The sequence below is a fragment of the Gracilinanus agilis genome, chromosome 5 (genome assembly GCF_016433145.1).
Source record: "Gracilinanus agilis isolate LMUSP501 chromosome 5, AgileGrace, whole genome shotgun sequence".
Taxonomy (NCBI): domain Eukaryota; kingdom Metazoa; phylum Chordata; class Mammalia; order Didelphimorphia; family Didelphidae; genus Gracilinanus; species Gracilinanus agilis.
Genome location: NC_058134.1, coordinates 266153742 through 266180612, shown reverse-complemented (window position 1 = coordinate 266180612; position 26871 = coordinate 266153742). Strand labels below are relative to the sequence as shown.

At 38.2% G+C, this 26871-nt stretch overlaps 1 protein-coding gene across 1 annotated transcript in view; it reads right to left on the bottom strand.

Moving 5' to 3' along the window:
* Nucleotides 1-252: 252 nt before the first annotated feature.
* LOC123250175 (receptor-type tyrosine-protein phosphatase beta-like) overlaps nucleotides 253-26871 on the bottom strand; it is a 115655-nt gene continuing 89036 nt past the window's right edge. Inside the window, exons 20-28 of the mRNA XM_044679195.1 lie at nucleotides 26629-26775; nucleotides 25832-25922; nucleotides 23860-23936; nucleotides 22533-22667; nucleotides 20911-21033; nucleotides 20517-20680; nucleotides 17444-17579; nucleotides 4121-4241; nucleotides 253-597 (exon numbers count right to left, since the gene is read on the bottom strand). Coding sequence (XP_044535130.1) covers nucleotides 575-597; nucleotides 4121-4241; nucleotides 17444-17579; nucleotides 20517-20680; nucleotides 20911-21033; nucleotides 22533-22667; nucleotides 23860-23936; nucleotides 25832-25922; nucleotides 26629-26775 — 1017 coding nt within the window. The 3' untranslated portion in view covers nucleotides 253-574. The remainder of the gene's footprint in view (nucleotides 598-4120; nucleotides 4242-17443; nucleotides 17580-20516; nucleotides 20681-20910; nucleotides 21034-22532; nucleotides 22668-23859; nucleotides 23937-25831; nucleotides 25923-26628; nucleotides 26776-26871) is intronic.

Below are 26871 nucleotides of genomic sequence, written 5' to 3'. Positions count from 1 at the left end.
CTGATAAAAGAGCTCTGCTGATGCTCCATATTTGGTAGTTAAGATCCTGGAAACACATCATCTTGATTAATCTTCTCATTTAGCGTTTCGTATTACATAGACTTGGATTTGGGTGGCGCAGATGCTACAGTTTTCCTCTTAAGTTCTCATCTATTTTGAGACTGTTCTTTGAATATCAAATGAATGATGGGCACACAAGCCAAAGGTTGCCCCCGGACATTAAGGGACAACAAAAAAAAGCCAACACAGACATTCCAGCAGTACTCCTGTCATACAGGTTAAAGCCATTTATGTAGAACAATTTATAAAAAACTTTAGGATGGAAAAATAGTATTATCTGAAGCTTAATATTAAACACTGTGAAAAATACATATTTACAGGAGAATATCACAAATACAAATTATGTACAATAATAACCATTACACTTAAATTACATAGATTCTTTTCAAATTTCCTAGGCTAATAAATTATACACAATATCAACAGAAATAACTGGCACCTCTCTAGGATATGGAGTTTAACAAAAAAGTCACACAGTGAATGGGGTTGATCCAAAGAGATCTCTGCTACATTCTTAATGCCTTGAATAGACAGCATCTGGAAAGAGGAAGACAAACTGCCATTAGATTTGGAAGCTAGTGGGGAGTTTCATTATTTTTTTCTTCTATGAAAATCAAAAGCTTATAAAGAAAAAAAAAGATGACTAGAACCAATGAATGCCGAGTATGCTTGGGCAGATAGGTACCCTGCAGCCTGGCTTTTGGAGCATCGGCATGGTGAAGACAGAGAGGGCTAGAACTAGAGTCAGGAAGACCTGGTTTGAATTCTGCTTCTGCCACTCGCTGTGGGACCACAGAGAAGTCACTTAATCTCTCTGAGCTTCACCTGTAAAATGAGATTGATAATAAAAGTAAAACAAAGGAACCTCTAGTGCAGTGATTCCCAAAGTGGGCGCCACTGCCCCCTGGTGGGTGCTGCAGTGATCCAGGGAAGCGGTAATGGCCACAGGTGCATTTATATTTCCTATTAATTGCTATTCAAATTAAAAAAATTAATTTCTGGGGGCTAAGTAATATTTTTTCTGGAAAGGGGGCGGTAGGCCAAAAAAGTTTGGGAATCACCACTCTAGTGCCTACTCCCTGGGATTGTTATAAAGACCAAATGAGAGATATCGATTAAGTGTTGTGAAGATCATTAGCATCACCCAAAGTCTTAGTGCAGTAGCAATTCAAAAGGATGCTCTAATTTACAATGAGATCACTTTAAATAGTAGGTCCCCCTTGTATATTTATGAGTTTTATACACCATTAACTATTTAATTCTCTGCTAAAGTTCTAAACTGAAGCCGCATTATGGCTGTGGATCCTCAAAGATTATTGAAGCCATTCACCGAGTTCTAGTTTCTAGTGGGTAGAACACTCAGAAAGGGGGAATCAGAGACTGAAAGAAACAATGGGTGATGGGTTAAAGTTTAAGGGAAGGAGAACATAAGGTGAGAATATTCAGACAGCTGAGTTAGCTCTGGTGGAAGAGAGCTTAACTCTTAGCCTGAAATACTGGTGTTTTTATTGGGGTTACAACAGTACAAGGGGAAGGGAGTTATGATGATCAAACAAGCGGCATGATACATTAACATTATGAGGTAGTCGTCACAAGATCCCAAGACTATAGGTAGAGCTAATGCCCAGGACAGGAGTTCATATGGCCCAAGACATCTAAGCTTGTTTGATACAGACCTTAATTGATTGTTATTGGCAAAACATGGAGACTGAGATAGCTGGTCAGTCTTCCAGAGTGTAGCCTCAGGGATGGGTTAGCAATTTGACAAGGTTAAGATTTAACTTAGCTCAAGGTTACAGAAACCAATCATTAGAAATATCATAAGAGTCAGCTTTTTGAGCACCCCTAAAATAATATGAAGATTAGTATATGCCTGGACTCCTGCAATTATGGCAATGGTATACATGTGCATGAAGCTCCCACTATGTCTGTCTCAAAGACTTAAAAACCTGGTCAGCAGAAGACTGTGAGTTTATCCATCCAGATCATTGTGGAGGCTCATCCTCCTTAATAGAATGGAGTTTTCTTGAGGGCAGGGACTATTTCATTTCTACCATTGTGTCCCCAGAACCTGCCACATAGTAGGCACAATTTATCGAATTGTTGAACCACCAGAAGATGGGGTAGAATATGCTACCAAGGGTGTAGGGGACGAGAGGAAGTTTAGATACAGCCACTCAGGAAAACCACACAGAGGAGAAATCTAAAACCCTGAGAACAATGGCCATTGGAAAGCCAATCAGAAATGATGGTAATGGGGGGGCAGTTGGGTAGCTCAGTGGATTGAGAGCCAGACCTAGAGACGGGAGGTCCTAGGTTCAAATATGGCCTTAGACACTTCCCAGCTGTGTGACCCTGGGCAAGTCACTTGACCCCCATTGCCTACTGTAAGGGAGAAATAGGGGTTTTATGGCTTAGGACCTCCCAAGATTGGAGGTGCTCTCACCTTTGGTGATTAAATCTAAAGATGGGCAGTGTAGACTTAATCTAATTATCACACTACCCTTATCATTCTTTAAAAAAAAGAAATGATGGTATGGGAGTTCTGACATTAACCTGAAACTCCACGAACTCATAGTTTGGTTTTTAAAAAATTCTACAAATACAGTTTTCCAGGAAAACTTTTTTTTTGGTACTTTGTGAAATATACTAATCCCTGGTTCTTTTTATGGACATTCCCTGGCCCAAGGAAGAATACCTCCAAGTCCCATACCACCACCTGGAGTTGGCCTTGGACCAATTTGTGATGGTGACTGAGAGATTGTATGACATACACATTCCTGTAACTCCTGCCATGTGTCTCCTCTCTTTAGTATAAACCCCTGTTCTCTTAATCGCTCTATACCCTACTGTTTGTCTGTTCACCTCTGTTCAAATCCGTCCAGTTGCTCATAGGTCCAAAGAGTTTCTCACAACTGCATCTCTTCCCACCCAATTAAAATATACTTTCCCAATATCTAATAGCTCAATGGCCAGGTTCTCTCTGCATTTCAAGGCATCATTAAAGAAAGCTATCAGTGAGAGAAAGTATCAGTGGGAGAAAGGTAGGTTCATTTTGACCGTGGCCTTCTGGATGGTGGTTAGGGCTCTGGACCAAAAGTCAAGGTCTGGGTTCAATTTTTCTGACATATACTGCCTGTGTGACCTTGGGCAAGTCATTTAATTTCTCAGTATTAGTCAACTTTTTAAGATTATAAATTGTTGAAAAAGTGTTGACTTGCAGTGATAAAGGGAATTTCCTCACCAGAATGTTTCCTTTATCAATTAAATCACAGGTTCACTCTTTCTCCCCATCCCTATCTCCATTTAATTGCATAAATAAAACATCCTGGAAATGTAGGATTGGAAATGGAGATGGATTCCTCATTTAGTAAGTGCGAAGGATAACAAGGGGCAGCTAGGTCGTGCAGTGGGCAGAGCGCCAGGGATGGAATTAGGAGGACCTGGGTTCAAATCTGATTTTAGACATTTTCTAACTATATGACCCTGGCAAGTCATTTAACCTCAATTGTCTGACCCTTACTCTTCTTCTGCCTTTGAACTGATACTAGGATAGAAGGTGTTTTTTTAAATGAATAAAGCATAACAGATGGGAATCTAGCCCACACCATTTAAAAGACCTCGATCAGACCTTCTTAACTTGGATTCATGGATAGATTTCCCAGGGTCTATGAACTTGGATGAGAAAAAAATACTGATATTTTCATTAACTTCTTACTGAAATTTAGCATTTCCTTCCATCAATAAAAGTGTCATTTGGGGACGAAGTGTGTCCATGGGCTTCATCAGACTGCCAAAGGGGTCCGTGTCACATACAAAAAAAACAACAGATGAAGACTAACTGACCTAAATGAAGGCTTTCCAGTATGTTAGATAGATTCTCTGAGGGAAAGAAAGGACTTGTATAAGAATCATCGGGGATGAGAAGGTGAGAAGAGATTCTGACTAGTGGAGGATGGGGATGTGATCAACAGGAAATAGAATCTACATATCATGAGAATTGTGTGATAAGGTCCTTTGAAATGGAAACCATGAAAAATCCTTGAGAATAGGACCCTACCTCTGTGATACTCTGGATTCACATTTTCATAGATTGGAAATAAAGGGTTTTCTTGTTCACTACGAAGCTTCCTGGCTCTTAAGACATCTCTGACACACTGATGTAGATATACATACTGGCACTGTAAAAGAGAAAATAAGGAAACATATTAAAGATAAGGCAAAACTTGGAGAACAACAAACAAAATTCTCAGAAAATATCAAGAGGCTTCTTGGTGATTAGGCAAATCAGATTATTAGTTCATCCACAGATGATTCTTGACATCATTGATTTTGAAATAAGCAATCTCAAGTTAGAAAATGAAGGGATTTTATTTAGGCATCAAGGTGAAGAAGCCACTAGGTGTCGCTGAGGATAGAGCACTGGGTCTGCAGTTAAGAAGACCTGAGTTCAAATCCAGCCTTAGGTACTTTATTAGATGTATGACCCTGGGTAAATTGCTTAACTTTTGTCTGCCCCAATTCCTCATCTGGAAAGTAGGGATAATAAATAATAGCACTTAGCTCCAAGGGTTGTTTTGTATATCAAATGAGACAGTATTTGTGAAAGTGCTTTGCAAAATTTATAAATGTTATATGAATTATTATTATTATTGTTATTATTATGGAACTGAGATGTAGAGCACATAATTCCAGTTCTGTTTCTATAGTTCTCTTTTAATTCCCCTATTGAAAGGGTAAATGCCATTCCAGAACACTTTGTCTCTACCGAGTCTCCCTTTCCTTGAAGAGGATCCCTACATCTTATAGTCTTAGCTAGGTTATATCTCCACGGTGGCTCAAAAACCTTTTGTAAATGAGAAAAAAGAAGCAAAATCCAAACATCAAAGTCATAGACTGAGAGGAGGGGATCGACATTCCAAGAATTTTCACTGAAAACGGACACTTCTATTATAGTAAGACAGCCTATGTGGGTAGTCTTCCCCCCCCCCTCCCCCCCTTTTTAAAAAACATATTTAATTAGTTAATTTAGAATATTCCCCCCCCCTCCCTTCTTAGACTAGTGGTATTGAATCAAATAGAAATGAAGACCTTCAGGCCTCCCAGGGACTTAAACCACAAATTATACCTGTGTTGTATTGTGTTATTTATTTATTTTATTAAACATTTCTTAACTACATTTTAATCTGGTTTGGGCTGTGCTCAGGAGTGTTATAAGGCAGCTAGGTAGTGCAATAGATAGAGTGCCAGGTCTGGAATAAGGAAGACTCATCTTCCTAAGTTCAAATCTGGCCTCAGCCACTTACTAGCTATGTGATGCTAGGTAAGTTACTTCGCCCTATTTGCCTTAGTTTCCTCATCTGTAAAATGAGTTGGAGAAGGAAATAGTAAGCCACTCCAGGATCTTTGGCTAAGAAAACCCCAAAAGGGGTCATAAAGAGTTGGACCCAACTGAAAATACCTGGACAAGAAGAACAACAAGGCACATGATTCTTCCCAGATTCATATATCCAGCTCTAATCTCTTTCCTGAGTTGCAGTCTTGAATCATTTCTTGATTATCATGAATTAGATGCCCTCTGGGCATTTCAGACTCAACATGTCCAAAATAGAATTTTTTGTTTTTATGCCCAAACTTAATTCATCTAAACTTCTTGGTGATTATCACCATCCTCAAATCCTTATCTCTCATCCCTCATATCTAATTTGTTGCCACGTCTTATCAATTCTACCTTCACAACATCTTTCCTGTATACTCCCTTATCATCTCACTCTCAGACTTTTTCTGTAGCCTGCTGGTTTGGGATCAAGTCCCTGAATGGAATCCTTTCCCATTCCATGCCTCTTCCACTCAGCTGTCACTGATCTTTCTAAGACTCAGGTCTGACTACTTCATATTCTTATTCAGTCAACTCCAGTGGTTCCTTATAACTTCCAGAATAAATTGGAAATCCTCTGTTTGTTATTAAAGCTCCTCACAACCTGCCTTTCCCCCCCACCTTGCTAGTTTTCTTATACTTCACCAGCCTCCACATTCTCTCTGATGAGGCAATGCTTGCCTTCTTCACAATACTGGCCTTCTAGATCACCCAACTGCATCTTTTCCCTGGCTGTGCCATGCCCAGAATGCTTTTCCTCTCCTCACTTCCACTTCTACCCCTTGGCTTCCCTGACTTCATTCTAGATTCACCTTAAATCCCACCTTCTGCCAGAGTCCTCTCCCTTCCTCCCCCTCCATGGTGAGATTGCCTCCCATAAACACTTTCTAGTATATGTACATAGTTGTTTGCATATTCTCTCCCCTGTTAGTATATGAGGTCTTCGAGATCAGGGACTGATTTTTGCCTTTCTTTCTACCTCTAGCCCAGTGATTCCCAAAGTGGTGCCACCCCCTCTGGTGGGTGCTGCAGCAATCCAAGAGGGTGGTGATGGCCACAGGTGCATTTGGGATTTCGAATGTTTTAACTTTTTTTGTATTACATTCTATTCCGAGTTCAATAAATAGTTTCATAATTTCAAAGTTCAATGTTTCTAATTTACACCTTTCTTTACTATATTTTACAAAAAAGGTAGAAACATTAATACATATATCTTTCCTATTAATTGCTATTAAAATAAAAAAATTAATTTCCAGGTGGCTAAGTAATATTTTTTCTGGAAAGGGAGTGGTAGGCCAAAAAAGTTTGGGAACCACTGCTCTTGCCTATACTTAGTAAAGATCATGGCACAGAGTGTTTAATAAATGTTTATTGATATTATTTTTTGGTGATTGCAATGGCCTTAGAAATCAGAAAGCAGGGAGGAGGCAGGATATCTTAGTGGAAAGAAAGAGAATTAGACTGGGTACTAGGAAGCCTGGGGTTGAGTCCTAGTTCTCCTACCAACTAGAAGGAACATTCAGCCCCTCTTGGTCTGCTTCATCTTCTCCAAAATAAGGGAACTGGACCGAATGATCTCAAGAAGACAGATCTTCCTCTGATCACTGATGGCAAATTTTTCTATATGGAGATAGGCATCCCCACTACAATGCATTCATCAGGTCAGAGATTTAAAACTGGAAAGGACCTCTAAGATGATGTAATTCTCTCTTCTAATTTCAAAAAAAAAAAAAGAAAGAAAAGAAAAGAAAACGGAGGGCTCTGATTCCAAGTCTAGCACTATTCTCAACTTGAAAAGTATTTCTGGCATTGCCATGTTGATGGGTGCTGAAAAGAAGGCTTTTTGACTCATCTGTCTGAGTTAGTATAGAAAACCCACTGGAATTATGAGAAGCTGTGAAATCCCCTTCCAGGATACACACCCAGCTCTGGGGGGGATAATTTTATGCTTGTTTCCTGCCTGGAAGTTAGGTTTAGCTTTTCTAGTCATTTCAAAAATCAGACCTGGGGAAAATAATTAGCTCCGGATGTTTTTCTAACAAGTCATTCACAAAGTCATATGCATTAATTTTAATTACAACACTTCTGTATTTCCGCTTCCAAATCGTTTTCTTTTTTTTTTTTTTTTCTGGCTGTGATGCGTGCCTCACTCCCCACTGCCTAGAAATTAGAGGGAATTTCACAGAGAACAGTTTCTTGCATATGACAGCCTCCTGTTGCTAATTTGAGAAGCTCTTCCCTATCCCCCAAACCTGAAGTTATAGAATGACTTTTTTTTTTAAAAAGCATGACTCATATTTTAAATTCTATATAGGAAATTAAGTTACTCTGGGACTACTAAAGCCACCTGTGAATGAGACTGGTAACTCTACTCGACAGTCCATCAACATACATCTTCCATGAAGAAAGAAGAGCTAGTAGAAGTAGTAGGAACATGAGGCAGCAAGGTGGCCCAGTAGACAGAGCCAGAGTTATCTTCTTGAAAGTTCAAATCTGTCCTCAGACACTTACTAGTTGGATGATCTTGGACAAGTCACTTAATTCTGTTTACCTCAGTTTTCTCATCTGTAAAACAAGCTGGAGAAGCAAATGGCAAACTACACTAGGGGTCTCTTTGCCAAGAAAAAACCCAAATTATTGGTATTGGCTTGGCATTAGCACATTAAACAATGTTCTGAGGATTAAAAAATAGGTTTAGGCTCTTTTTCTCATGTTAATTCCAATGATGAGAGTCAATCAACAATATCATCTGTAGCTACTCTTTCCAGAATGCCAATCGTGAGGGTATTTTTTGGAAATTATTCATTCTAAAAATATTTTAAACACCCACTATGCACTGTGCCAGGCATTGCAGCAGATACAAAGAAAAATGAGACCCATCTCCTTATTCTTGAATGTACAATAGAGTAGAATAAGAGACAAAAGATATGGTTCCAGTCATTATAGGAAACTCAACAAAACCAGGAAGGAAAAGCATACTCAGTTAAAAAAAAAAAGATTTAAGACCCCTTGAATAGCAAAACACTTCTTATCTAACCAAAAATTAAATGTATTTTAGGAATGCAAAAATAATAATAGAGAAACTATGTCAGACATTGAGTATTACTTTTTTAAAAATTGCTTTTCATTTTCAACTAGAAGGACTTCAAATATGAATATTTACAAAACTATGGGGAAAAAAGAGTATTTCATATGAGATAGTGACTCTCCATTACATAGCATCCTTATTATTATGCCTCTTTCTCTCCTGCCCTCATTCCTTGGTAGTGTTTATTGATAGTGTTATTGAGAGTGATAAACTCTTCTTTGTTTAGTTCAGATAAGATTGAGGTTCCTGTGATGTCCTCTCTCCCTATGCCTTTCTCCATATTTGTTTAATCTTAAATAGCATTTAGGTGGCACGGTGGATAGAGCACTGAGCTTAGTGTCCGGAAGACCTGAATTCAAATCCAGCCTCAGACACTTACTAGCTATGTAACTCTGAGCAAGTTATTTGATTTCAACTATAAAATGGGGAATCACTATTCTCTTAAAGTTCCCTTCCTGCCATCTCCTCCTCAGTACATTTATACTTGGTTTTCTAGGGCAAGTTTATCCTTGGTCATTAACATTTTATCTTTTGACTTTTAGAAGAGTACATCCGAAGATTTTCTCTTCTTTCCCAGCATTTTGTTGTATCATTTTGACACTGGTTCCTTGGCATGGCACTCTTTTCTTGAAGACTTTTTTCGATGACTTGATTGTTCTGGAGTTAGGCTGTAATATTCCTAAGGGTTTTCAGTTTGGAATTTCTTTCAGGGAGGGTCATCAGTGCATTTTTCCCCCTATTTTCACTTATCCCTCTGGTAAAATTAGATTTGGGCAGTTTTTTTGATTTCTTGAAATGGGGCATATAGACATTTTTTATTCAATAATGGTCTTCAAGGAGTTTGATGATTCTCAATTTTCCTCTCAATCTTTTCTCCAGGTCAGTTGTTGTTCCAATATTTCTTGTCATTTTGAGGGAAGTTTTAGTTGATCAATTCTGTTTTTTAAAGAAGTTGATGAGTTGGTTAAATTTTTCTACCTTAAATTCTAACTAATCTAATTATTCTCCTTCTAATTAGTTTCCTCTAGCATTCTGACTTAATTTTCTATTTATACTTCATTTCTTCTAGCTTATGGCCAAGTTGTTTTTTTCCCTTTTCTCTTTGAGGTTCTATTTGTAGTTGTTGTGGTTTATTATTTTTTGGCTTCTTCTTAGACTTCTGTTAATTCAAAGTTTTTCTTCAGTGTTTAGTTCTCTCTACTCTTCACATCTACTTCTAGCCTTGGGTCCTAGACTGGGGCTTTTTGTTGAGGCTAGTACCCTTTGGTAATCTTGGATTGATTGGATACTGTCTGTTATCTAAGTGCCAACGTCAATGCCATTCTAGATAAGGTGGCAGGGGCTTGGTCCCACCTTCTACATCAATCCCTGGCATCTTTTTTAGACTCCCCATTGTTTATGGAAGGTACGGGTTCAAATAGCTCCAGTTTCCTTCTTCTTCCACAACTACCAATTGTAAACCTTTTCAGCCCTTTCTTTGGGATCTTGCGTGGCCTCAGTGATATAAAAGATCAAGCTGGAGAAATCCTTAATGGCTCCTGACATGGATTCCTACTCCTGAATTGGCCTTTGTTGAGGCATTTAATACTCTAAGAAGTGCAAGGCTGGATCTCTTGTCCTGGCACAGTGATCTATGGTACTTAGCTCTATCTTGTGTTTCTGTTCTGATAGACTGGGGCTAGGATTTGACTTCAAGATCCCCATTATGTAAACACAAGCTTCCTTGAAACTTTCCAGTCAGAGTAATTACTCTCCCAGCTTCCCTTGGCTTCTGGCAGTTTGTTTTGTTTTGTTTTGATGTTGTTTGGGGCTTGATGGGGGAGCTTAGACTTCTGTTTTTTTTTTCCATTTTTTCTTTATTATTGCTCTGGGCCCCTTTTCATATATTTGCTACAGTTTATGTGGGAGAGCTGGATTCCTTTATAACCTTTCTTTAACACTGACATCTTAACTGGAAATCTCATAGTGATTTCTTAGTAACATGATGACAGTGTTGTCAGCCTAAAACTCCCAAATCATGAATGCTAAATATCCTTCTTAAGTTGTTCCTTCTGCCCATGCCTCTCAATTAGAATGGTACAATGGTGGGCATAAGGGCCAAGAAAAATGGAAGAGAGGCATGGATTGCTATATATGGAAAATTTACTTCTTGTTTGAACAACATTTTCTCTTAGTTACAATGGATGACAAAGAAATATGACTGCAGTAAAATAAACAGTTCCCAGAACATGAGCCATTCACATCAGAAGATGGCTGTATTCTCAGGGCAGGAATCTAGGATGTAACAAAGAACTTCCCAATGTTTGTCAAACCAGATGACTGCTTTCTATTTCTGGTCATTCAAGGGGGAATAGATGGTGCTGTGAGAACACAATCTTTAGCAATGTTTTCCACATTAAAAGACTTGAGCAAGAAACAGAAGACTTTAGGGACCTAAGTGGAGTTTCCTTCACTGTAGCCAATCAAAGACAAGATCAGATGAAAAAGGCAGTGATCAGTTGATTAAGGAGGAAGTATCTGAGAAGAGGATCTAGATTTCTAGACCACAGTTTAAAATATATAGGACTAACAGGTCAAGGATGGAGGGTACTTTTTTTAGGTTATTTGCCAAATATTAGTCTGGAGTCTTGCAAATCTAATCAGAGGGACTTTTAAAAGGAAGAGGGAAAGAGAAAATTCAGTGTACATCCAAACTAGATATCATTGAGTGTCTCTGCATTGTAGGAAGAAGATTAGCAATCAAGATGCCAAGACATTTACAGGAGACAAAAACCAAGGAAGGAGTCCATGGCCTCAGATTGTCTATGATGTACTAAGTATGGAAAGAAACAAGGTGAATTAATGAGTAAGGAGGGAAAATTTAGCCTCATATTTGTCACTGACACTTGGTGGGATGAGACCCAGGATAGGAATATTACTCTAGAAAGGTATATTTATTAAAAATAAAGAGGATAGATCAAAGGTGGGGGATCTAGTAATATATTTGTCTATCTGTCTGTCTGTCCCTTCCTTCCTTCCTTCCTTCCTTCCTTCCTTCCTTCCTTCCTTCCTTCCTTCCTCCCTTCCTCCCTTCCTTTCTTTCTTTTCTTCTTTTTGTTGGAGAGGGAGACATTGGAGTGCAAGGCTGAAGGAAGGGCAGGAGCCTAGAGAGCATAATCCTATACAGTAAAATTAACACAGGGCTTTTTTGGAATTTAGATTTCATTCAGAATTCTTTATGTGAAGTTGAATTTGCAGAATGCAAATTTACATAAAGTTAGCACTGTTTGCACTTGACATAGTAGGTGCTTAATAAATGCTTATTGCCTGAGTATATTAAAGATTTCATCACCAATAGCAGAATTCTAAACCTGAAGATGGACTTGCTTTTTAAATATTTTGATGAGTTATTTCAATCAAATTTATTTCCTTTATAATCCTATGCATTTTATTTTAAATACAATATTAATTCTAAGATAGATGATATAAATGAAATTGCTTTATATGTCAATGATTATAAAAACAAGGATTCACCTATAATCCTTTCAACAACTGCGACTACGATTTTAGAAATAGTTAAGACTAGGTTATTAAATTAACTGTCTATAAGCATAGCAATAAATAATAAATAAATAACATAAATAAATAATAAATACATGAGAAGACACAAATAATTAATAAATAAATGGGTGGGTGGGAGGGCATAAATAAATAATAAATAAATGGGCATGCTGGTAAATAAATAAATAAGTCTTGTGTTAGGATGTATAGCGAACAATAAAATTAAGAGCTTCAGTTATCAACCTCAGAATGTTAAGTGTGCCTCTTGATTGAATCCTGATTCCTGATAAAGATAATGGAAACAATCATTGACTCAGTAGTAGAAGATGGAATTTATTACTAGTATTTGCTCTTCAAATGATTTATGTCAAAAACGGGATCCTCAGATTTTATGACCAAGAGAGATAACTTTGGCTTATCATCTCTTCCCCAGAGTCAGTGTGATGAGTTGAATCTGAATGAGTATTAGTTACAGGATCAATGAAATGCTTGACAATATATCTTATCTTAACCTTTTGCTAATATTGACTTTTTTCCAAATTTAACAGTAACCTATTCTGTACATTTGGTCTTGTTAAACACTTATGTTAATTAGCTGTCAAAAGCCTAGAAAACACCTGAATAACAGCTAAATGAGGTCTTTTGCTACAAGATGGGTGTGGTAATATTAACTGCCAGTTCTATTCACTCACAAATAAAGTTGGATTGTTGGGCTCAGGATTATGGCCCACATATTTTTATTTCTTACAAAGGGACAGTTTTTAAAAAATGTGTGTGGGGACAGCTGGGTAGCTCAGTAGATTGAGAGCCAGGCCTAGAGATGGGAGGTCCTGGGTTCAAATCTAGCCTCAGACACTTCACAGCTGTGTGACCGTGGGCAAGTCACTTAACCCCCATTGGCCTCAGACACTTCCCAGCTGTGNCTTCCTTCCTTCCTTCCTTCCTTCCTTTCTTTCTTTCTTTCTTTCTTTCTTTCTTTCTTTCTTTCTTTCTTTCTTTCTTTCTTTCTTTCTTTCTTTCTTTCTTCCTTTCTGTCTGTCTGTCTGTCTGTCTGTCTGTCTGTCTATCTAAAGAAATTCAGAAACCTGTCAGAGAATAAGAGGAAGGGAAGCAAGATGATAAGCAATGGATTAAAAAACAGAAGCAATATTCTCATTGCAATATAATATAGGCTCCATAAACAGAATTCAGAAATAGATGTAGAGTTTGGGAAATACAGCATAAAACTGGAATAAGAGAATGATAGAGCAATATTTGGGGATGAGGGCAGTCTTCAAATATCCAAGCAATAATCCATCTGCTGAAGCACAGAGCAGAAGAGCTAACAATTTCTTGACCTGCTTTAATTATAATTTCATCTCTCAGAGGTAGAAGAAATGGTAAGTGGAACTTCTGTTCTGGATCTAAAGAAACCAGTTGACAACATGGAAGTGGTTGGGACTTTTAGAGGGAGTGTCCATTCCACCTTAGAATTTATGGTAGAGGGTAAGAAATTCTATTAAGATTTGACAGGTACCCCAGGTTTTAGGAGAATATATTTTAAAAGTGCTCAGAGAAAGGATATGTAGGCTTTTGTGGACTAAAAATCTATAAGGAAAGCCAAACCTAGAGAAGGAAGGTCTTGGGTTTAAATCTGGCACCAGACACTTCTAAATGTGTGACCCTGGGCCACTTACCCCCAAATGCCTAGCCCTTACCACTCTTCTGCCTTGGTACTAATACTCAGTATCAATTTTAAGACATAAGGTAAGTGTTTTTTTTTAAGTCAATGAGGAAAGTTAACCTAGGAGAGAGAATATATTATTGAGAATGAAATCCCAAGGACACAATTCCAATGAGAGAAAAAGGGAAAGTTTTAAGTTTAAACAATTTTGTATTTTTAAAAAAAGATATGAACCAAAGATAGACGAGTAAGGGTAGACAACAAAGGGTGAATTCAAAAGCAAGACATGAGGCTCTTAGAATAGTATGGAGAGTGCTAAAGCACAGAAAAAGTTGAGGATGGCCAAGAATAAAACCAAGCATAGAAAAAGGAGTTTTGCTTGTTTTAGCAATATTGGTGAAAAGAGGAAGATCAAAGAAGGGACCAGAACATTCTTTAGACAAAGATAACAGACAACAGAGAGATGTCTGAAGTCAGAACTACTCAACTTTTATTTTATGTTTGGTTTATTTTTTTTCCTATCAAGAGGCATAATCTTTGAACTAGAAAGATAGAATAAAAATGGCTAATAGGGATTTGGAAGCCAAGATAGGTAGGGAAAATGGTGAGGGAATATCTAGCTATCAATGTCTGGATAGAGTACTGGGCTGCTGTCAAGAAGACCTGATGTCAAGTCTGGCCTCAGACACTTGCTAGATACTCTAAGCAAGTCATTTATACTCTGTTTGACTCAGTTTCCTCATCCATAAAATGAGGATAATAATAGCACTTACCTCCCAGGGTTGTTGTGAGAATACAATTAGATAATATTTGTTAAGTGCTTGGCATATTGTAGGTGTTATATAAATGTTAGTTATTACCATCATTATCATCATCATCGTTATTATTTATAATGATTATCATGTGATATATGTGACATATATGTTTGTGTAATGTGTTATATATTATGTAATATTTGTTATATTGTTACATATATTATATAGTAATTGTTAATATTATCATTCTTGTTGTTATGTCACCAAGTTATAGTGTACAGAAAGAATGTTTAGATGTGTTTGCTGAGCTGCTGCTGGTGACCTCTGAAAGATCTTGGAGGATGGAAGGACACAGAATTGGAACAAGACAAACGTCCTGATATTCAAAACAGAAAAGAAGAGAGTGTGCAGACTCTTGGCTGGTGAGCCAGAGTCTGATTCCTGGCAGAATTGTAGAAACTGTCCTTCAAGGAATAACAACGAGAAAAGGAAGAGTGAGTCTCCTGCCCTGAGAGGACTGACTTCCTGGCTCCAAGAAGTGACAGGCAGAGGAGATGTCAACATAAACACACTGAAAGTCTAATGTAGGAGCTGGGAGCAGCTCAGGGTCCACCATCTTGAACAGATTGTTTCCTGCCTCCTCTTGCTCTCTGACACCCCCTCATCACCAACATTTATGATCTAAGGGGAGGGGTGGCAGGCAGGGTAAGGAATCTCCAACATCCTCATAGAACACATAAGCATGGAGGAGATAGATAACACATGACTGGAGATGGGGGTGGCTAGGGTCAAGTTGTAGGGTTAGGGATGTTATGGGTAAACTGAAGCTGTTATTAATAAGCTAAAGCTGTTATGTTAAACCTATTTTGTAGATGGCTGTTTGGGGATTAAACACAATAGTGCAGGTTGCCTCTTAAAGCAACAGAGTGATGACAAACATTCTGAAGCAGTTTGATACAACCTTTATTTATTTATAGTAGAGGAAGGATAGGAAAAGGAGTTAGGAATAGGATAGGAAATCTCTTAACCTTATACTAAAATATCTCTAAATAAACTGCCCCTCATCCCCTGCCATCTAACTGCTTTCTTTGCAGCTTCTTCTTGCCTCCTTAAACTAGTCTCACTATCTTATATTAATACTCTCTAGCTAACTAACCTATGCTAATCGATGAACCTTAACTTGATATTAAATTACTTAACTCCTTAAAGTAATATAAAATCAAACTGTCAAATTAAACTGTCAGAATCTCTTGGCAGAGAAAGGTCCTGCTCCCAAGTCAGAGAGAGTGGACAGAGCCCCTCTGACAGCGCCTTCTCCCTTCAGGAGAAACGCTCTCCAAAATCAGACTTTAACTCTACTTCCTAGGTGTATCTCAAACTCTCAAAGTAACTGTCTGACAAGTCACTAACAAATCTTCTTTGTCTGAGAAAATGACCAGCAACTGCTCCCAAGAAAGTCGGAGTAATATGGAGCCCAGAACTAAAAGCTTTTCCTCTTTTATGGAGAGCCTCCTAAAGAGGCGGAGCACAAGAGCTATATCCTCTGCCTCTTAAAGCAACAGAATGGCATTACTTAACTTCCTCTAACCTAGAAATTCTGCTCCTAAGGAGACAGATCAGACGTTAAATAAATTCCTTATTACATGGAGTAGAATCTGACTGTTTACCAATTCACATTCTGATTGCTTCATTACAAATCCATCTAAAAATTACCTGTAAGCATGGTTATTTGTATCTGGCTGCTGAAAATGGCATGTGCAAAGCTGCATTTCTTGCTTTCTAAAATTCTTCTAGCCAACCACATGTTCATGAATGAATGAATGCGGACAAGGTTTAGAGATAATCTCCTTTTTGGCCACTATGCAGTAAGACCTGATGACTCAATGGACCTTTAAAAACAGGTTTGACTTCTACTCTCTTCTTTTGTCTTCCTTTGGCCATTCAGGCAGTTGGAAGATGCAATTCTATGACTCCCTGTAAAGAAGACTGGGAGATGGAAGCTCATCCTTTTTTCTACCCTGGCCATCATGTGCCCATGAGCATCGGCACTTAAAGACCACACCCTTTCATCCCATTTGCCCTTTCTGTGTTTGTTCTTTCCTGGTTTTAGATCAATGGATTCTGAGATGGACTTGTGCAGGCTTGGAGTTCAGGAGGTTCAGCAGTCCTACTTCTTCGCTGAGAGCTGGCCAAGGAGAGAAGTCACTGGCAACTACACCAGCTCTACTGGAGCAGAGAGGGAACCCAATCTCATACTCAGCTTGGCTGTTGCAGAGGGACGGTGCAAAGCAGAGGTGAAATGTGGAATTCAATAGCTCCACAAGCTGCTTTATGCTCTAGTGAGGTTTAAATCTCACTTTCCTGGCAGAGCATAGCAGTAGTTAGTGCTGCCTCTTGCTTAGTTGTTTAGACATGCTTGCTTATGACTGCCTTGTATTTAATATTTCTTTAGTGTATAGGAAATAGATCCCTGTTCTCATCTCTGATTTCCATTATAATGAAATGAATTGCAAATGTTTTTACTCCCCCCACCCCTTTGGGGAGACAAAGACATGAGCAAAAATCTGAACTGTAGGGAAATCTACTCTCTTCTAGGCCAAGCTCCCCTAGGGCTGATCTCTTAGCTGAAAAGAGAGAGAGAGAGAGAGAGAGAGAGAGAGAGAGAGAGCAAATGGGTAGATAATGCATCTCAAGCCATCTATAATCTCTCTTGCACAAAGCAAGGATTAAAATAATCCATCTTCCTGCTTACCAGCATATAATACATACAGACAGCTAACTAAGTAGAGAGGACAAGTGTTACCTAGAGTCCAATAGTATTAAATCTGAAAAATGACAATTCCTTCAAACAATCCAAATGTGGTCCTCTCTTTTTTTTTTTTATCTTTATCTTTCTTCCTAACCCACTGAAAGAACCGAGCTTCCCATTTGGTCTGCATAGGTTAGGTGCTAACTCTTACCTCTGTTTGAACCATGTGAACCCTATGCAGTCTGAGATCATGCACTGCTCCATAAATATCTACGGAGTCTTTGGAGTCTAGCTGTTGCAGGATACGGTCCAGTGCAATGAACGTTCCAGTTCTACCCACACCAGCACTGAAAAAGATGGAGAATAGATATGCACCATGAAACATTTAAAAATAATCTCTGCCTTCATTTTAAATGTCACTTAGTGTATTAGTTTTTTTTCAATTAACAAGCATTTATTATTATTTGTTATCAAAAAGCTAATCTATCTGGCTGGCTTGTTGCCTGCCTCTCTCTCTCTCTCTCTCATTCTCTCTTCCCCACTTGAAAAAAAAAGAAAAAAGAAAAACAAAACTCTTGTAACAAATGAGCACAGTCAAAACAAAATTAAATTCCACATTGGCCAAGTGTGAAAATGAACATTCCCTTCTGTATCTTGAGTTCATCGCCTCTCTGTCAGGAAGCGAGCAGTGTGTTTCATCAAGTATAGAGAGCATGAAGGAGTGTTTGTTGTAGTATTTTTGCTCTTCCTACTCTTTCTGGGAGAAGCCTTGGATTTCTTGTGTGAGTTGTTTACAGGATTGAAAAGACCTTTTCCCTTGGGGGAAATTGCTTGATCCTCAATCCAGCTTTAATCATCCAACCACAAGCACATTCCCCAGAAGCCAAGGTGTTCTTTAGTAACTCAAAGGATCCTAGATTTAGAGTAGGAGAAACCTTTGAGGTCATCCAGCCTAATATCTTTTATTTTACAAATAAGGAAACAAAGAGACAGATAGGTGGAGTGACTTGTATGTCAATGTCACATAGGTGGCAGATGAAGGATTTGAACCCAAATCCTCTGACTTATAGCTGGAAAGGACTTCAAAGATCAAGAAGTCCACAACTCCCACTTTGTATATGAAATTGAAGCCCATAGTGGCCATTTGTCTCACTAAAGGTCACAGAGCTAATAAGGAACAGAGCTGGGATATTCTATTACTAGTATACAAAATATAATGGTAGAGATGCTAGAGATATCAGTCTATTTGATGAAACCCTGTGTCTTTAACATTTGCGTTTTACTTTTTTAAAAAAGGATAACAATGCATGTACTTCCATTAATTGCTCTTAGTGAGGAATATCATTGTCCTTCCAAATATTAACTAGTCAAATGCTAGGGTTCTCCAGATAAACTGAATTGACTTATGAGTTTCTCCATACTTCTAATGCAATCCATTCTCCAAAGAACTGCCAGAGTGATTTTCCCAATCCAGGTTATTCCCTACTTGAATAAACTTTAATGGCTCTGTATTTATTACCAAAGGGGCTTGCCAAACACAAAGGTCTGACTGTCATTCCACTACTGAATAAATTGCAGTGACTCCCTATTACCAAAGAGATTTCCCTTAAGCAAAGGTCTGAACATGCTATTCTCTTACTCATCAAAAATTCTTTTTCTTCTTGTTTGAAGTCCTTCAGGACCTGAGCCTCATCTACCTTTCCAGTCTCCTTATGCATTATTCCTGTCCTTTAGCTTTATGGTACAGCCAAACTAGACGTCCTAAGCTTCTCCATTTTCTATCTCCATGTCTTTTACCTGGTTATCCACCATACCTCAAATGCATTTCTTCCTCTCCTCTACTTTGTTGAAGTCCTGAATTCTTTCAAAGCTCCCTTCTACAAGGGAAAGGATATTTCTATTTTTGTCTTTATATCCCCAAGAGCCTAATCCAGTGTCCAAGTATAGAAGAGGTTCTATATATAAATGCTGGCTAACTATTTGGATTTTATGGATAACAATTTAAGGTGAGGGACAAAAAATGATTGTTCCCAGATTGAGGAATTTTCTCTTAGAGGAAACTGCCAAAGAAGAGGCTAATAGACCTCATGATGGGTAAAAAAATAAAAGCAAAACAATGGGTCTGCAAACCTTTTTGCCTTTCCACAAAATATTTATTAGTTTGCCATCATACAATTACTGTATTTGGAGTCAGAAGGTCCTCGTTCTACACGCAGCTCTCTTACTTCCTATTTGGGTAATTTGGGGCAATTATCTTCATCTTTCTTGGCCTCAGTTACCTCATCTACAAAATTATGGAGTTGGATTAGATGACCACTAATGTCCTTTCCATTTATGATCCTAGGACGAGATTAGGAAAAATCTCATCGATGGAACAAGAAGACTTTAGATGCTTCAACAAGATTGGGAGAATTCCTACTATTGGAGTAGAGAAGAGAAAACCGTGCAAGTTGAGGAAACGATCCAATCCAGTGCAGGGAGATTAGATTCATGATGTGTTCATGGAGCCATGAAGAGATCAGCCTGACAGGAGGTGCCGTGGAATAGTTGGAAATAAGCTTGAAATGCAAAGTTAGCAGGCTACGGTCTTGATGTGGAGGGCCATCAAAATTGGGCCAAAGAATTCAGACACACTTTTTTGTTGTCTTATTTTTATTTATTATTAAAAAGCTAGTCTATCTGGCTGACTGGTTGTCTATCTGTCTCCCTTCCCCACTTGAAAAAAAAAAGTAAAAGAAAACTCTTGTAACAATAATAAGAGTGCCTTAAAGGGACATTGTCCCCTTATAAATATATGAGCACTATCCCATTAAGGTCTCTTTTTTATGGAGCAGTTTAGTGGTGAAAAGAGCAAAAAAAAATGGGCCATGTATTTTACATTAGGAAAGAAGGAGGATCATTTTAGTTGGGTCTGGCTTTTCATGACCCCGTTTGGGGTTTTCTTGGTAGAGATGCTGGAGTGGCTTACCATTTCCTTCTCCAGCTCATTTTATTGTTGAGGAAACTGAGGCAAAAAGTGTTAAGTGACTTGCCCAGGGCCACACAGCTAGTAAGTGTCGGAGGCCAGATTCGAACTCAGAAAAATTAGTTTGTCTCGGTCAAGCACTCTATCCAACTACACCACTCAGCTGCCCCCAGGCCAGAAAAGAATATGATAGTTTAGTTGGTGAGCCTGGTAGTTGCGCCATTTTTCCATTGGATTTTCCCATGGTTATGTCTTGACTTGAGCTCCTGAACATGGCCCTAGAAGAGTTCTTTGCTTAGAATTTGATGTTAATGCCTACCTGCAGTGCACAATAGTGGGTCCAGCCCCTGGAGTCCTGTTAATATAATCCCTGACTGTCCTTACAAATTGGATCAGGGATTGGGTGGTCTCTGGAACTCCATGGTCTGGCCAGACGGTATAATGAAAATGACGAATGAGCCTGTTTGCATCGAGCTGTTCCTCCTGTCAGAGATAAAGATAACAAGAAGAATGAACCGAGGCAGACATCAGAACCCAGCAATCACATTCAAGCAGGAAATGGTATATTTGATTAGCAGGATTGCCATGATAGGTGTTCATTGGAGGCTGATCAGCAAGGAGCAGCATTCACTGGTCTCATTCATTTTCCTGGGCTCCAGTTGTTTAAGATAAAGGAACAAATAAAAGTCACGTCGGGAAGCCCACCAACGTACACTGCATATTTTAAATTCTCTAATTGTCCATTCTGACAGCACAGACTCAGACAGCATCTGTACGATGAGGTCTCCATAGTAGAGGGAATCTTGGTCTGCAGGCCAGTAGTGATCACATTTTACCTGGAGAGAGAGAGAGAAAAAGGGGGGCAAAAGTGAGCCCTGAAATAAACAAACAAACAAACAAACAAACAAATAAATGAATGCATGAATGAATATAATATATATATCTAACTGGTGAATCTTCCCTTTGGACCCTGAAACTTCCTTCCTGAGTCATGTTTATGTTACCACCTACTAGAATAACCAAGTTGTCAGTCACCAGACTAATCCTTCAATGCAAACCCTTTCTTGGCTGAGCCTCAGATTGTGGTTATACAGATGAAATATAGGGGAAAAGTAAATGGAACTTCTAGATGACAGGAAAAAGGCATTTCCCCTTCCCCTAAATCCACACCACCCAGACTAGGTCTTTTTTTTTTTTTGGTTTCTCTTATCTTCCATTTCAGAAGAAGGTCCGTGTAATATGACTTGGGCTTTCTAGCCATTGTTTAGTTCACCTTTATTCCTAGACAAAGCTTTAGAATCAGTTGACCCTCTGAAAATTGTGTTTGAAGGATAGAGTTGGATAGAGGAACATAAGAAGTTTTTGGCTTTGTTACTCATATTGAGAAAGTCTAAAGACTCTCCATTTCACCCTCTATTCCCCCTCCCAACTTGGATTCAAGAGTATTAAGTGATTGGCAGCTTTTTCTTAAAAAAAATCAGAATCTGATTCTGATCAGACTGATAAATCAGTCTGTTTACACACATAAAGAGAAGTAAAGAATTCAAGGTATTATTTGAATAAAAAATCTGACCCCCAATGGGCAGACAAATGGTTTATCCACAAGTTGTATGCTTCATTAAATGTATCAACTTTCCACTTTGCCATAAAGGAAAAGTGACCCAATCTTGCTAGTGAGGACCTTTTTCTCCCTACTCTTTTGTAGCAGTGGGCCCATGGCTGCCACTAACTAAAGGGGAAAATTTCTGTCTTGCTTTGTATCTTCAAGATTTAGCACAACATGTATGGTCTATAACCTTAGGCTTACTATTTGGATTTTACAAATTAATAGTAAAAAATAAATTTACAAGAATAATATCAAGAATAAAAAATAAAAATACTTTTTAATACTAATTATAAAAATAAAAATACATTATTATAAAATTCTTTAATGAGGTTCCCATAACAATTGCCATCCAGCTCATTTCCCCTCTAACTTTTTTTGTTTGCTTGTTGTAAAAGTCCTTACTAAGAATGGAGCCTATCAGTTCAGAAGAGTGGTAAGGACTAGGCAAGGGAGGTTAAATGACTTGCCCAGGGTTATATGGCTAGAAAGTGTCTGAGAACAGATTTGAACCTGGCTCTCTACCCATTGTGCTACCTAGTTGTTCCTTCCCCTTTAACTTTAGACAATGCTTCTTGAGGTCAGGACCTAATTTTGCCTTTTATTGTATCCCTAGCACTAAGTACATAGTAGGTGTTTAATAAATGCTTGTCGACTTCATTGCTGAATTTTATCCAACTGATAGAACAAACCACTTCAGAGAGAAGTCAAGGAGATTTTTTTTTTACTTACTCGACCCTTCTCAACACACTGGGTCACCATGACAATGTTGTGGACATTCTGTTCCCACGACATCTTCCAAAAGTCATCTTTGGTGCCAGGAAGGGGCCCTTGAGTTGCAATGTATTCTCTTCTGAAGTTGTTGCCCTGCAATGAATTTATAATCTTGTAAGGTCAGAAACAATAGACCCTTTGAAACAAAGGACCAGATCTGTATGTAGATTGGATGATATGGTAATATCCTCTGAGAAAGAGGTAATAAACCATTCCCCAAGGTCCCTTAGAGGTGCTTAGAAGAAGGAAGGACACTGCCCAGAATGTTTAAGTATTGTTGGAAGACAAGGTTCCCTCTTATTTTTATTAAGTTTTTATTTATTTTATTTTATTTATTAAGTCATTATTTATTTAATTTATTTATTAAGCTTTAGGTTGCAGGGGTACAAAGACAAAAAAGGAAACAAGGACGTGTTAAGGATGGAAAGAAGTAGAGAATTGAGACAACTATCTAGAAAACAGGAAGGGACCCCAAAACTCTTATCTTATCCAATCCTATCATTTTACACTTAAGGAAACTGATACCCAACATGATTAAATGATATAGCTAGGTATGGTCAAAGGCAGGATGGGAACTCGGGTCTTCTGACTCAGGTCTCTTTTCACAGTGTCAAGACAAATAACCCTTTGACTCAATTCAGATAACTATCACAATTGACTCTCTTTCTCTGTGAAAGAAAATATGGTCTCAGGTCCACCACGTCTTGTGGCAATTGCTTAGCAAGAGCCCAGGCTGTTTGGGTGCCTAGGACTGAATTCACACTACCAAGAATTAATGAATGGACAGTCAAAATCAGATCCTTAAGGTGAAATAGGTTTTGAGTTATGAGTCTGAGAAACAAGAAATGTCTGTAGTTTCATGGGATGGAACTGAAAGAGGGCAAGAACAGATTTAGGCTGGCCATGCTGGCAGGGTGAGTCATGGCTTCCTTGGTGCCTTGCTCACTGGGCTGATGGCTAAGCTTTCTGGTCCACACCCAGGGAGAGAGAATGACCTTTGGAAATGTGTCCTTGGCCCCTGAGAACCATGGTCTGATCTGATTACTGCAATCCCAGGAAGCAGGATTGAGCACTGATTGAATTGGACACCATTCATTTTATGGCAATCAGGCACTGTTATTCAATCGGACATGGTCTTTAAAGAAAAATAAAACAGAAAGGTTCCCAGCCCCTTAAATGAGAACACCAAGCATGTCCTGGGAAAGCACTACATGAAGCGGCCCATCAAAGCTTTATCTTTGGGCAGAGTGACTCCAGAATAGAGGCTACTCCCTCACTCACTTACTGGTATGTAGCTGGCATTAATGTAGTCTGAGCAAGGGTCATCATCAACATTAGAAAGCTTCACTCTAGTCGTATCATCTGAAAAGGAGGTTATTGAAAGAGTCTGTCAGGCAACAAATATTCATTTAATGCTAACTATAATAGTTATCATATATAATATCTAAATATATTTATAGTGATATATTATTTTATAGTTATATTTTATATTATAATGTAATATATCAATATAATATATTAAATAATATAGTAATATATTTATACTATAATTTATTAAAATGATATAGTAATATATTCATGATATAATATATTAAATAACATATTAAATAATATAGTAATATATATTTACATTATAATGTAATATATTAAGATAATATAGCAATATAGTTTATATCATAATATAATATATTAAAATGATATATTAAATAATACAGTAATGTATTTTATATTATAAAGTAATATATTAAATAATATGGTAATATATTTTATATTATAATGTAATATATTAAAATAAATACTAGTATATTTATATTATAATGTAATATGTTAATGTAATATAGTAATATATTTTATATTATAATGTAATATAGTAATATAATATATTAAATAATATAGTAATAATAAACACACATATAATTATACTATATACTGTTATATATTCATTACATATAGTTATATATTTTATAAAATGATAATATTTTTATATAGTTATTAAATGCTAAATATATGCCAGATATTGTGCTTAAGCTCTGGGGATACCAAAAAAAAGGGTGAATCTAGACCAGTGATTCCCAAAGTGGGCGCCCCTGCCCCCTGGTGGGTGCTGCAGTGATCCATGGCAGCAGTGATGGCCACAGGAGCATTTATCTTTCCTATTAATTGCTATTAAAATTAAAAAAATTAATTTCCAGGGGGTTAAGTAATATTTTTTCTGGAAAGGGGGCAATAGGCTAAAAAAGTTTGGGGAATCGCTGCTCTAGACCCTGCCCTCTACTCCAGTCTACTGGAGAAGAAAACAACTCATAAAATAACTAGGTATATGCAAGATATATTACAAAGCAGATGGAATATAACCCCTCATCTCTTTTCTTCTTTGAATGAAGATACTATTTCAGGTTCCCATGATCTTGTCACAATTGTTTAGCAAAAACACAGACTGAATGGCTAGGTCTGAATTCTTGCTGCTATGAGCTAATGATGGGGCAGCCAGAAAAAGGTGAACAAGTTGTAGGGAAGGCTAGCGGAAGGCGAAAGGGTTTTTCAACTTTTTGTGTGTCACGGACCCCTTTGGCAGTCTGGTGAAATCTTTGGACCCCCTCTCAGCATGATGTGTTTAAATATATAAGTTAAAGTATGTAGGATTACAAAGGAAACCAATGATGCCGAAGTGTAGTTATTAAAAAAAATGACAATTTTAAAACGTTCGGAGCCCCGGGGTGTTGAAGCTCCAGTATAAGTTCATCTGAAGGCAGTGGATGGCTTCTCTCTTCTCAGAGGGGATGCACACATTTTTCACTGGTGAGAGAAGGCTGTGTGCTGGACAGCTCTTTACAAAGCTGTTGCCTTCATTCGTCATGGAGGTCAGCTCCCTGACAAGGTTGGAATGACCTGAGTTTGTAAAAGCCTCTGCTGCCTTCTGAGCCAAATAACAAATACTATGTTCCGCAGTTTCTATTAGGGCTCTGAGCGGTATCAACTGTGACAGCCCAGCTGAGTGCCTAGAACAGCTGTAGCTTCTCATAACCAGGATGCCCATTATTCCTCGTGCCTCCAGTGAGAAGCGAAATAACCTGAAAGTCAGTTCGTTTTTAGTCATAGCTCTTCGGCACCCAACCCCCGAGCTCTGTCAGACTGGAACTATCCATCTCCTCTTGGAAAGCAACCACCTCTCTTCTTCAGCCTCATTTGTTTTACAGAAAAGGAGGTGAAAATTGGTCTGTAGGAGAGAGTAGTACATGAACCAACATAAAACTCACAGGGTAGTATATTGTTGTATCGATTTTTCCCTCTGTTCTCTGGCAAAAGGGCTGTGTCACATGACTGGTTTCGACCCACCTCTTTTAAATCCTGTTAGGGAAGAAATAAAATTTTCCAAGTGGAAAATTATTAAAAGGTGTGAATATAAACCTCAGAGCACCTGAGTCATCTAAAGCCAAGTGGAGGGGGGCATCTTGTGGGGGCTATTTAACTAAATGGTCAAGTCAACTAAATAATAGCATTGTTTATATCAGAAAGGACCATTCTACATTAATAACACATGACTCAAACTCCTGCTGGTTCCTCAGAATCTGCTGATCTCTTTCCCGAAATCAAACTGTCAGCACATTGTGCCATATTCATAGGATGCTAAGAAAAAGGATTTAGGGTAAAGGGGACCTGTACAGATTATCCCGTCTGCCTCCTCTTCTCTATTCTCATTTTACAGATGAGGAAACTGAGGCAGGCAGCAGTTTAAGTGATAGTCCAAGGTTATACAGCTAGTAAATGTCTGAGGCTGGATTTGTACTCGGGTCTTCCTGACTCTAGATCCAACACCCTTTCCACTGTACCACCCACTTGCCCAACAATAAGAAGCAGGGTTAGAATTAAGACTCAAACCTTCAGGGATCTGCTACTAAATATTAAAGTTACACAGAATATAATAGTCTTGTTGAAATATTAAAACTCATCCTAACTTGCAGCCAAAATCAGAATATGAGACCAGATATAAAGTTAAAGGGATTATTAAACTATTGCCTAGGAAGTAGGGTAGGTCTTTGGTCTTGCTTCCTACCTCATATTCCTTGGAGAGAAGATAGTTGGAATCTGCTTGTAGCTTCATGAAATGTGCTTCAAACTGATTAACTTTTATGGGGCTGCCATTAAAACAATAATAAAAACAATAAAGTGTTATTGAGTCAAGGGACCAGATCTGAATGATCTTTCAAAAGCACACTCTCTAATGGATACAATAGTTCCCTCTCCCTCTCCCTCTCCCTCTCCCTCTCCCTCCCCCTCTCCCTCTCCCTCCCCCCCC